The sequence below is a fragment of the Typopeltis vanoorti genome, chromosome 15, assembly GCF_054136105.1.
Source record: "Typopeltis vanoorti isolate ZY-2024b chromosome 15, IOZ_Tvanoo_1.0, whole genome shotgun sequence".
NCBI classification, from domain to species: domain Eukaryota; kingdom Metazoa; phylum Arthropoda; class Arachnida; order Uropygi; family Thelyphonidae; genus Typopeltis; species Typopeltis vanoorti.
Window position 1 is genome coordinate 58,711,644 of NC_143563.1, and position 13,011 is coordinate 58,724,654.

Here is a 13,011-nt window from a genome sequence, read left to right on the forward strand (position 1 = left end):
CATCTAAAAACAGGAAATGTCCCAACACTTTTTTTTATGCAACTCCCACCCACAATTTTTTTTTTTTGTAAATCTACAGTACATTCTGTAGGCTAAGGATTTTTTTAAAGTTAATTTTACCTATTTTTTGCATTTTTATTTATTTTTACATAGGTCCAGAAACCCTACTGTAGAGACCAGACAAGGAACTTTTTAAGCCACTTCAGGCCTCCAATAAGCAGAAGTAGTCTCATATACAGACACTCCTCAATATAAATAGGTAAATTTCCACAATTCCTTATGCAAGTCAAAATTTATGTAAGTTGGATTCCCCCACCCCCTTCTCCCGACCTTTCATAATACTTTCTCATGTTAAACACATATGTAAAAAATAAACATGTAATGCAATGCAGAAATATTAAATAGAATAAAAATATATATATAAACGTCATGCAATAAATACATAACTGGTAATCAGCTTACGGAATTAACATCGCATATAAAGGATATTAATTAAAGGCAACTTTAATGAATAACTTCAATATTTCAGCAACGTCACGTTGCCATCTTCAGGAACATAAAAATATGGTATGTGCACACAGGCACTAACAAAAGCAAATGAGGAAGAAGGCAAGAAACTAATATTGTTCCTAAAGTCCTAATGGTGCCCTCTGGCAGGCTAAAGTCTTGGCCGTTGGGCTGAAGTTATGTAAGTCTCCCAAATTTGGGAGAGTTTCATGCACCCAAATTTGTTGAGGTTTGGAATGTTTTTTTAGAGCTGCTGATGATTCCTTGAATAATCTTTTGTACTTAAACTTGCTGCGGTGTATTATTCTAGTTTTCTTCCAACGAATTCTTTGGTGGGTATCTAAGGCATGGTCTGCCAGCCCAGAGTGGCTGTAGTCTTTGTGTTCTGAAATCCTGATATTTGCTGTCCTGCCTGTTTGGCCAAAGTAGGACAATTTGCAGCTGCAAGGGACCTGGTATATGCCAGGTAGGTCTAGGGGAAGTGGTTGGTCTTTGGTAGAACGGATAAGGGATGCCAACTTTTTATATGGTCTATAACAAGAAGTCAGATCATATTTTTTGAGGATATTCGTTATTTTCTCAGAGGTGCCCTGGATGTAAGGGATGGTAATAGATTTGGTGTAATCTTTATTGTGGAGGGGGGGGGGGATTGTGGTTTACTGGTTTTAGTATTTTTTGGGGGAATTATAGCCATCGGCTAAGTAAGTGTTGAGGATGTGGTTTAGTTGCGGTTTAGTGACATTGCCGAAATATTGAAGTTATTCATTAAAGTTGCCTTTAATTAATATCCTTTATATGCATTAATTCAGTAAGCTAATTGCCAGTTATGTGTGACCAACGTAGAAGCCTTGCTACTAGAATAAATACGTAAGTTACATACATTTTACACCATATCCAGCTCAACAATTTTTAAACACTGAACACACTAAATATATTTTACAATTTGACTATTTGAAAGCAGTACGATTTTTTAAAACATGCAAACAAACCAGTGCCTGCAGCAAACAACTGTATTCCTGAAGGATAATTGCCCTTAAAGTCCTCAAAATAAATTTCTTGCCTTATCCTGTATTGTCATAAGACTCAAAGGAACACATTTCTGGATCTGGTCTTCCATCCATATTGTAAGTAGTTTTTCCATCTTCATTAGTGTCCCTTCATGTTTTTTTGTTATCATGGATGTTTTCATGCTGGCTGTTCCTTTAATATGTCCTCTTATATGCAAGGTATCCTTCACTATGGTATTTACTATCAATACTGCAAGACCTAGTTCGCATGCTATACCCGATAAGCTTTATCTTCATATTTCTTTATTATCCATAATTTCATCTCTAGATCACCAGCCATTGTGAATAATATTTAGATATTATTCACACTGTTTTTCATCACAATATTTTCACTACAAATGTGAAAATAAGCACAAAACTATATAGATGCATTCACAGCAAGAGATGCACAGGAACTAGGACAATGCAGCAGTGAATTTCTTACATAAGCACAAATTGTATCTTAGGGTCTGTCTGTATATGTATAAGCAGGTGCATGCATGCACATACAAAGCTCTAGATTCATTTAGAACATTGAAACAATACCTCTCCTCCCATTTTCCAATTCAAAAGTTTGATTTAAATGTACAGCATATAAAAGCAGTAAAACATTTTACTACTGGGTGTCGCGACGGCTCCTTTCTGTCGTGTTCTAATTCTATCTAGTTTCAAGTCACTTTTATGAATAATACAACTAATTACGAAATGATCACCGATCCAAAAGTAGGGAAATTTATATTTATACTGCGCCACCCTATTCTTAGATTAGTCTATATGAATAGTAGGATCAGTTCTAAATTAAGTTAACAGTCATCTCATTAGGCCGAATCATCTATTATCATTTTTACTTGGGGTTCCCGCAAGATTCGAATATTTATGAACGGTGCAATAATAAGGAATTCAGGCAAACACAATATTTAGATCAACAAAATAAAACATTTGATATATGATACAAATACAAGAACTCTATTTTAAAATGGAACTATACAATTAACTTAACACATCTTCTTAGGTCACTGATGCTAATTCAATGTTCTAACTTTCATATACTATTCACAGTCTCAAAAACACAAATCTTCTTATCTCAAGTTAATATAACAATTTCACATCTTATTCAGTCTTCACAAATCTATCAGCTCAATGTTTATATTCACAGCAGGCAATAAACTACGTAAGCTATATTCCAAGCAATTATATTCCTGGACCTTGAGCATCGGAGGTATATTACAGTTAATGCTAGAATAGAGAAACTTATACAACTACTCTTACCAGACAAATTCTTCAATACATCAAATTATTGAGAGAGCACTTATGAATTAACTTAATTAACATTAGCAGAACACACATAACAAATATTCTCCATAGTTTAAACTGTATTACTGTAAGTCGCACTTCACTATTCCAAACAACAGTAATTAGGTACTAATATCTTTTCCTGTTCACTTTTCTCCAAGTAACCAATATAACTTTTTCCTAGGGCAACATAGAATTTAATCGTAATCCAGATTAACTAGAACTAATCAGAATTTTCGCATTGACTGTCCAGTTTCCTTTTATCTGATTACGGTATCAACCTTTCTTCATAACAACAGCAGATTTCGCTTATAACATTAAACTTTATGTTTCACTACTTATAGGTTCACTTTCGAACACTATACTCATAAATCTCTGCCCTGAGGATTATATAATCTTGGTTCCGCAAAACTCTCTCCTCACTCTTAATAATAATTCTTCTCTATATCCGTCTTATCTATGACCTTCACTCTTCTCTCTATATCTATCTATCTGACCTTCACTCCCACCTTACGTTCGAACGCCACGCTCTACTCCACTCGTGGTTGTTTACGTGTGCGTCTCCATGACAACAGACAGCACGTAAACATTTCGCTAATGTAATGTATGGTCGATTATTATTCATGAGTGATTACATAACATTAAATATTTCACAAATAAAAACAACAGAATATTTAAGCTACTTCTTTAACTTTTTGATTACGTATACAGTTAAATATAAATTAACACTTTACGTTACACCACATATATTTAGTTAAACAAAATTCTAAACATATTATTATTTTATAAGTTAATAGCAGGTCAGATTTTGAGTAAATATTTAATTAGTAATTCTAAATTAAGGAATAATAAACAATTTTATATAAACCATGATTAATATTTAATAAGCCATGTTAAATGTGAATGAAAAATAATAAATTACATAACATAGCTTCATTCACAATTTAACACTGGGCTACTGTTGCCACAGAAACATCATTAAGTACATGCACAATGTATACATATTTCAAAATATTGTATATAAAAGAAAAATAACTGATTTGCTAATGATTTACTGATGAGTTTTTTTTACTTAATTTTTTTCTTTTAAAGCTGATAAAATAAATTTCTATGATGCAAGTGCTCTTTCCATCAAACACTTGCAATGATTGATATATTAACAGTTTGGGAAACAGTGTTTGTCTAGTTTTGTTTAGTGACAAAACTAGACAAATTCATATTCTTGAGAGTTTGTTATAAAAGCCACATAATTCTAAGTTAAAACTTCATTAGTACTATAGTTCTCTACTAGTCTTCTATGCCTTTTTACACATTTTGTTAGATAACCTTTAGATGAAGAAAGGGATTTTCAGCATGTCTGCAATAATTGCAGACCTGGTTGGCCAAGTATATAACCCAATCATTCTCCAATTAATATGCTGTGGAAGTGAATCTCACAGTAGTGATTCTTGTGAAAGTCAATTATGTCACCTAGTGTAAGACTACCAACTTGCTTATAAGAGGACTGCAGTGGTTTGAAAAAGTATCTTGTTTGGGCCCTACAGCAGGGCAGGGCTTGCAGAATATCTAATCTTTAGCCTGTCTGTGGTACTATATACTGTAGGTTTATTTTTAGATGGGATTCATAAAATAAAAATAATAAATTCTGAAAAAGTATTGAATGATATGGCATTAATAGAACAGAGTTAGAAAACATTCAAGAGGAATGCAAATCAAGTAAATATGGAAGGAGAGAAGAGATATCAAAATTTTAGATGGCTATATTGCATAATTCAAGCCTGATCAGATAAATAATCAACTTTCATATGATTCAGGTGGAGATTTCACTGAACCTATTTTATAAAAGGGAAGTAAAACAATGTGAGAAATGAAACAGAATTTCCCTAATGAGTGTTCCATAAGATTTATGCAGACATAGTTGCTAGTCTACTCCGATTGGTCAAGTGAACAGCAACACCTCCTCTACAACCAACAAGGCTACAGATTGAATCCCAAAATGGGCATCAATGTTTGTGAATGTCTTTAGTAAGTGTGTGTTCTTTGCTTTAAAGCAAAGAGTCTAACATTAGGGGATCTGAAAAAGACATACAATAAGGTGCCAACAGAAAGGTTGTTCAAATATATTGGTGCTGTATGAGCAGTAAGATGAGTGTTGGAGCCATTGCTAAAGAGATATTAATATTTTCAGCTATACGAGTTTTTAATTAAAAAATGAGTGTTCTAATCAGTTCTAGGCATAGCAGAGTTTATATAGTATTTTTATCTTGCATACAAGTATAGAACAGTGTGTGTGTATGATGCTAATGAAAACAAGAACAATGGTGGCCAAGACATCACTGTTAAGAACTCAATGAGGGATTTTTTTTGAGATTTAGTATGCATGTGTACTAATTATTGAGGATAAATGGTTTGTGATTTGAAAGATGCAAGAAACTTTTAAAGTATTTCAAAAGTGGGTGCCAGAAATGTAGGTTACTTTAAAGTGAGAGAGGAAAAACGCAAAGAATGTCACAACAGGTGCTAATGTGCGAGTGTTGGTGAGAGTGAGTGACCTAAGAATGATAACATGAAAGTGTGGTCGAAGATTGATGAGAGAGCATGATCAAGTGAATGGAGAAATATGTAACTTGTAATGCAAGATAAATGAAAGAAGAGAAATTAATGTACGATAAAGTGAGAGAGAGTATTATATAGCGTTTCCATTGTAAGGAGGTGTACTTGAGTGTGATGAAGTTGTGTTTTCCAGATATGAAGATGAAGGATTTTAGTGATGCTATTAAAACAAAGGAAAAGGGAAACAAAGGAAAATGAAGGTAAGCATGAACAACATCTCATTTAAGACTAGTATGGAATGAGAAAAGATATGAAAAAGTAACTAGAATTGATAAGATGATGTATGACTGGAGAAAAACTGAGAAGGGAAATGTTTGAAAGAAAGTCTATGCATAGACTGTGCAGAAAGAATGACAGTGAAGTTTGTAGATACATGGAGCAAATTTCCTTGTACTAAAGAAATTATATATGACTGATGTTATGTACTTTAATGGACTTTGTATTAGGTGTCTGGAAAAAGGTGATTAAGATTATGGAAGTACAAAAACTGGAGAGAGAGATAAAGATTGTATGTTTAGGGATATTTCATGGGAGTAAGAATAGGAATGAACAGAAAATGATGAATACAGTTTTTCAAGTCTTGAAGATGAATAAATTAATCACCCCAAAATGAATGCACAGTTGTTGGTGCAACTGGCATTAATGAACCTGATGATGACAAGCCACAGGGATATAACGTTAGGAGTATTGTTTTTTTCAGGGAGTATAGAACAGGATGGAAAGAGGTGTGTTGCTGATAACAGGCAGAAGAACTACACCCAACAACAAAAGCAGCAGTAAGCTAAGGACATGTAAAAGCAGTGAATTTGATGCTATATGGTGTGAGATAAGGAGATTTGGTGACGATCCATAATTTACATGGAATAATAGACAAATTACCTGAGACACCAATGTAGCAGTATACAAGACAATACAATATTATTATCAACTAATTTCAATTTATGGATCTAAACATCAGATTAGAAATAAAACAGTTGACTGAAGACTAGAGATCAGATATGAGGTTCTAAAATAAAAAAGGGATTGAATAGATAACATCAAAGAATCATATTCAAGTTTTCCTAATAACTGAATCTTTCAAACGAAAAGGGAAGTTAGAAAAACAGGTGTTTCAAAACTATTCGCCGTAAGTTTTCTCTATAGTGATGTCAAACGTAATCTAATCCATATAAATGGATTACATCATGAAGGGAATGTGATAGTGGAAATAGCATGCAACCCTTTCTTTCTCTTGCTTTTACACCAAACCAGCTTCCTCTGCCTCTTTCAATTCAGTTTATAACAATTTAAGTACAGGCTAATTATATGAAGAGCCAAAGGCTTCAATTCGGCAACATGTACTTATTTAAGTTAAGGGATATTACATCCCATATTGTTTCTTAGCCGAATAAGAAACTCAAAGAGTTTCATGCCGAATATAGAAACTATATAAAGTTTGCCGATTCCAAGCTTAAGCAAATACCTGGATAGTGCAGCAACTGATCCCTTAGACAGTGCAGCAACTGATCCCTTAGGTAGTGCAAGCTGAGGCAACTCATAGGGTGGAGCAAGCTCCGATCACTATTCTTGATCATCATCATCAAATTCCTGCCATGTACCCTCAAGGGGTGTACAGGATATGACAGCACTACATGAAAAAATTACATCATTACTAACTTCCTATCTACAATTTTCCTCCAAATCAGTCTGTTACTTGTCAAGACTCCAACATTATCAGATCTTATATTTCTATCGTCTAAGGCACTTTGTACCATATCAATCCACCTATATCTTAGCCTTCCTCTGGGTCGTTTTCCTGCCAACCTGGCAGAGAACACTTGTTTTGCTAATCTTTCCTCTCCCATTCTATTTAAGTGACCATACCACCTGAGATTAGCTCTGCTAATGCATTCCTGGATGCTGACAATGTCAAGTTCTTTCCTAATATCCTCATTTTTAATATGATATTGCCATTGATGCCATCTCTTCACGCCTCTAATCTTTCTCAGGACTCTCATATCTGCGGCCTCTAGTCTTTGGTCAAGAATTTTACTTCTGACCCAGCTCTCAGATCCATAAGTTAAAACTGGTTTGAACACTGTCTTGTATACAGCTAATTTAGTGTTCCGACTAATTTCTCTCTTATTCCATATGAATTTATTCAATTGACTTCCCACCATACCAGCTTTGCTGATTCTGTTGTCTATTTCTATATTTAATTTACCATCTTCACTAAAAATCGTGCCTAAGTAGCTGAAATGTTTTACTTGTTCCACAGGTTCTCCATTCACAACACAGTTGACATTTCCAATGATTCTGCCTATTTTCATTGTCTTTGTCTTTTTATTGCCGACCTTCATACCATATCTATTACAACAGCTATTCAATTTAGTGAGAGAATCTTGCAGACTTGAAGCGGATTTATTTAGAAGTATAACATCATCTGCATAAAGCAAAGAGCTGACATTAACATCTCCAATTTTGATATGAGGTTTAATACCACTTTCCTTTATAATGTGATCCATATAGATAATGAATAACATAGGGGATAATGTACATCCTTGTCTCACACCAGATTTAACATTAAACCATCTTCCTGTACTTCCTTCAATTCTAACTGCTGACTTACAACTCAAATAATGACTAGGTATTGCTTGATATAATGCCCCATTGACACCATATAACTGCAGCATATTGAATAGCTTCTCTCTTGGTACCTTGTCATATGCCTTTTCCAAATCGACAAAACTTAAATACAGATCTTTGTTATATTCCTATGCTTTCTCGACTATTTGTCGTAAAGTGAAGATCTGATCCTGACAGCCTCTATTTGGCCTGAATCCAGCTTGTTCTAGAATTCTTCTCAACCGTTTCTCAAGTATACTTGCATAGATCTTGCCAGGAACACTCAGGGGAAATACCTCTGTAATTCTCACATTCAGTTTTATTTCCCTTTTTATATATGGGTACTATGAGAGCTCTACTCCAATCATCGGGAATTCATACCTCTGTCCAGGCTTTCTGAACTATGCAGTGCAGCCACTGTAAGACTCTTATACCACCATACTTCAGCATTTCTGGTCGAATATCATCTACACCTGCTGCCTTTCCACATTTCAAGCCTTTGATGGCTTTTTCTACTTCAAGTATGGATATGTATTCCTGACTGGATGCCTGGTCAGTGTTTTTTTTTATCACTGTGCTGTCATCACTGCTTGTTTCATTTAGCAGTTTTTCAAAGTAATTACTCCATACTTCAAGGATATCTTTTTCTCCTGTTTTCATGTCACCTTTATCACAGCACTCTTTCCTCCATTCCTAAGCTTCTTCAACAACCACCAGAATATTTTGCGACCTTCTTGATATTTATTTTCTATATTTTTGCCAAAGTCCTCCCATGACTTTTGTTTAGCTAGTTTTACACACTGTTTAGCTTTCTTACATTTGTCTCTGTATTCCGTAAGAGTAAAAGCTGACTTATTTGATAGGAACTTTTGATATGCTTTCTTCTTTTCCTTCACTGCCTCTTTAACTTCCTGTGTCCACCAGGGAGTTCTGATTTTTTTATCCTTGCACACAATCTCACCACATGACTCTCTGGCAGAATCAATCAATGTTTTCTTCAGAGTTTGCCACTGAATCTCCAAGGTTTGACTCCTGTTCTCAAACACTTTCATTTTCTTTTCAATAATCTTTCTGTATTTTAGTCTACAGTTCACATCTGAGAGCTGCTCAACTTTTATTCGCTTTAAAACTTTCTCACATGTTATTCTTTTCAATATGAAATTCAATTTTATCCTGCTCAAGACTAAATAGTGATCACTTCCAATTTCAAATCCTCTGTACACTCTGGTGTCCTGCACCAGGGAGAAAACATCACTATCAACAATAACATAGTCAATGAGACTGTTCTTATTCCTAGCCTCTTCTCTCCATGTGAATTTGTGCACATTTTTATGTTGGAACATGTTGTTAGTAATAACCAGTCCATGTCCTGAGCAGAAATCCAACAGATATTTGCCATTATTATTAGCTTTGCTCTTTTCTCCAAATTTTCCCAAAATATTTTTGTATGTCTCACAATCATTTCCTACTCTGCTATTTAGATCCCCAACAAGGACCAACTTTTACTTTTTCATTGTCAATTGCTTTTTCTAAAGCATCAAAAAATTCCTCCACTTCTACCTTAGTAGAACATTCTGTGGGACCATAGGCACAATTAAGTCTCATTGTCCAGTTCCCCATTCTCATATTTGCCCACATTACTCTACTTGAGACTGACTGCCATTCAAGAAGATTAGCCTCGTATTTTGTGTTGAATACTATGGCTACTCCTTCTTTTCCTTGATTGTCATTGCCTGAATATAACATTTTGTATTTATTGCTCAGAAAGATCTCACCAGTTTTGGTCTTTTTTGTTTCAGTCACCCCTATTATGTCGATCTGGTACTTATCTAATTCCTCAGCTAGCTCCATTTCTTTGCCATTCAGGCTTCTTACGTTGATAGTATCGATCTTTAACTCTGGTGATGTTGAGTTGGGGTTTGTTTTCAGATTTGTTCCAGTAGCTGACTTTTCGCTGTTCACCCTGGCGAAAACAACGGGGGCCTTGTTTAACCGGGCGACGCCCCAGCCGGCATGAAATTTTGTCATGTTGTACTCATTTTTTTATTTTGATTTAACCAATAAGAATACAATTTGGTCAGCTAAATCCCAAAATTGCCAGCCCATCCTCGTTCGTTCAGTATCAAAGTAGATACCCAACAGGGTGCACCACGAGAAGGTGAGGATTGGACATTAGGTCAGAAGCCCTGGTCGGTTCTCCGCATTCCTTTAAAGGCTATGTAGAGGTCTCCTCTCAGTTATACAGCTTTGACCCTACTATTCTTGATATTTACCCATAATGTGAACTTAGCTCCTAGGAGCTGTATTATTGTTCAACCTTATGAGAGAAGGTCACTACCCAGACCAGTTTCAACCTTTATTGAGGTCTCATCAGCGAGTAGGTAGACCTAGTTAATAATACCATGTTCTGTTCGCTACAAACTTGGTATTATCAACTAGGTCTACCTACTCACTGATGAGACCTCAATAAAGGTTGAAACCGGTCTGGGTAGTGACCTTCTCTCATAAGGTTGAACAATAATACAGCTCCTAGGAGCTAAGTTCACATTATGGATAAATATCAAGAATAGTGATCGGAGCTTGCTCCCCCCTTGCTATGAGTTGCCTCAGCTTGCACTACCTAAGGGGTCAGTTGCTGCACTATCCAGGTATTTGCTTATGCTTGGAATCACCGAACTTTATATAGTTTCTATATTCGGCATGAAACTCTGAGTTTCTTATTCGGCTAAGAAACAATATGGGATGTAATATCCCTTAACTTAATTAAGTATAGGCTATATATTGTTCTGTATGTGTGATTTACACTATATAATTGTAGTGTTTTGAATATCTTTTCTCTAGGTGCCATATCATATGCCTTCTCCAGATTTACAAAACTTATGAACTTGCTTCCAATGACTATGGGAACAAGTTGAAGAATAGTAAGCATTCTACAGCCATATTCTTGTCAAGACTTGAAGTGAGTGTCTGTGAGAGATTAACTGCAATTGTAAAGCTGTATCACAGTAAGTGGTGCAGAGATGTCAAGATACTGTTCTCATTTTTCACAGCACATCAACAAATCATTGCCAACAGAGTCAGCTGTGTTCTCTTCCTCAATGTAGAGACAGACCACTGGCGCGGTGACCTGTTGTGCTACTTGAACTCTACATTAAAATCCCATTTTATTTTGAATTTTCATCTATCATTAATTTTACTGAATAGCATGCAATTATATTTTCTTACTTCCTAAATAACTGAAACCCTTTCAAATGATGGTGGTGGATTCCACAGAAGTGAAAGAAGTGGTCAATGACTAAGAAGACGTGGAAAATTTATGAGATATGGAAATGACTTTCTTTAATCATATTTTTAATTCAAATGAAATATAGTTTACTGAACTGAACTGGCTTTGTAGTCAGAGTTAGACATGACCTAATGTTGTCTTACTGCTGGATATACTGATCACTGGCATGCATGTGTACATGAGATTGAGAGATAGAAAAATGGCTGGACTGGTTGGCTAAGTGGATAGTGTATCTTCTATGACCAACATCTAACGATAGCCAATCGCACAACCATCCATTCCACTGTGGCATGAATGTTTATGCCATTGGGTGGTACATGATTTTCACTGCTTGGTTTGAAACTACCACCCTGCTTATTAAGTCTCCTGGACACCTGGTTTTCCACCAAAAAACAGGCAAACTGTTAAGGAGACCACACAATTAACAGACTATTAATACACTGCTCTCTTAGCTTTAGTTGCTTTGCAGTTCCGAACAACAAACTGAGGTCTGAAGTGGACATGAAAAAGGTACCACAGGAAAATTGAAAAGAACAGCACATGCAATTTACAGACAAAACACACTCACCCCCATAGTTCTAGTTGCCTTGGCAGTAATTCCAAATGACAACACCAAACTAGGGGGTGGGGGGGTCTGAAATTCACTTCAGTGAACCCGAAAATGCATTGTTATATTAAAAAAGCTTTTTTCTCTAGAGCAGAGTAATCATTTTACATAATCATTAATTTACCCATAATACCAAATGTATGATAAGTTTACAACCTCCTGTGGGTCAGATGAACTTAGGTTTTTATTCCCTTTTTCTTGCTTTGGTTATAGAAATCCATTGCAAATGATCTAGTACTACTATAATTAAGTCCTTAGTTTTAATTTAAAGCATGACAGAAAAATGCAAGTAATCTGCATGCCAAAGTTCAATTTGCTATCTGAAAATGAAAACAATCTAAAACTGCTTACCAACTGTTCGTACAGAACCTAAGGAGGGTAGTTTTTCTCTAACAACTCCTCGACTTGGAAATGCCTAAAATATTTATAACATTTGTTTCTTATTCAATAACTAACTGATAGCGCTAATTATATGGTATATCAATTTGCACATACTTTATTAATTTTTTAAACATTTTATGTTATAAAAAAACTTATTTCCTACCATGCAAAAAAATAAAAAAATTAAACACTGATTATCAAAATACCAAGAAAGGTTATCGCATCATAATTTTAGCTTAGTTTTATTAGTACAAACTAGTCTTCTTCCTTGGTTACACTGAAACTGCAAGCAACTGTATAGAGCAAGGATGAGCCTATTATCAATCAAATGGTAACAGTCCAATTTTACATGATGTTACGTCTACAGACTGCTAAATGTATGTTCATGTTTTAAAGAAAATCCGAGTTTCAGAGAGGAAGAAGCCTACTACCTCCATATGAAATTGGCTAATTCACCTTCAACTGAAAAGCACTACTGCCATTTACACACACACACACACACACACACACACACAATTTACAGGATTCAAACCCAAATCTATCCAAAAGGCAAATTGCTGAAATGCCCTTGAAAATGCATACTATGAAACCAATATCCGTTTCATAGTTGCTCAACTACTGTTGAGCAATATATATAGTATATATTTATATATATATTTTTTTTACTCTGGTCA

General features: G+C 35.1%; 1 protein-coding gene across 1 annotated transcript in view; it reads right to left on the reverse strand.

Annotated features, from left to right (window-relative positions):
• The window catches only part of mael (germ-plasm component protein maelstrom), a 216,816-nt gene that overhangs the window by 30,013 nt on the left and 173,792 nt on the right, over positions 1-13,011 (reverse strand). The window contains exon 10 of the mRNA XM_090405551.1: positions 12,308-12,371. Within this exon, the coding sequence (XP_090261677.1) occupies positions 12,308-12,371 (64 nt within the window). The remainder of the gene's footprint in view (positions 1-12,307; positions 12,372-13,011) is intronic.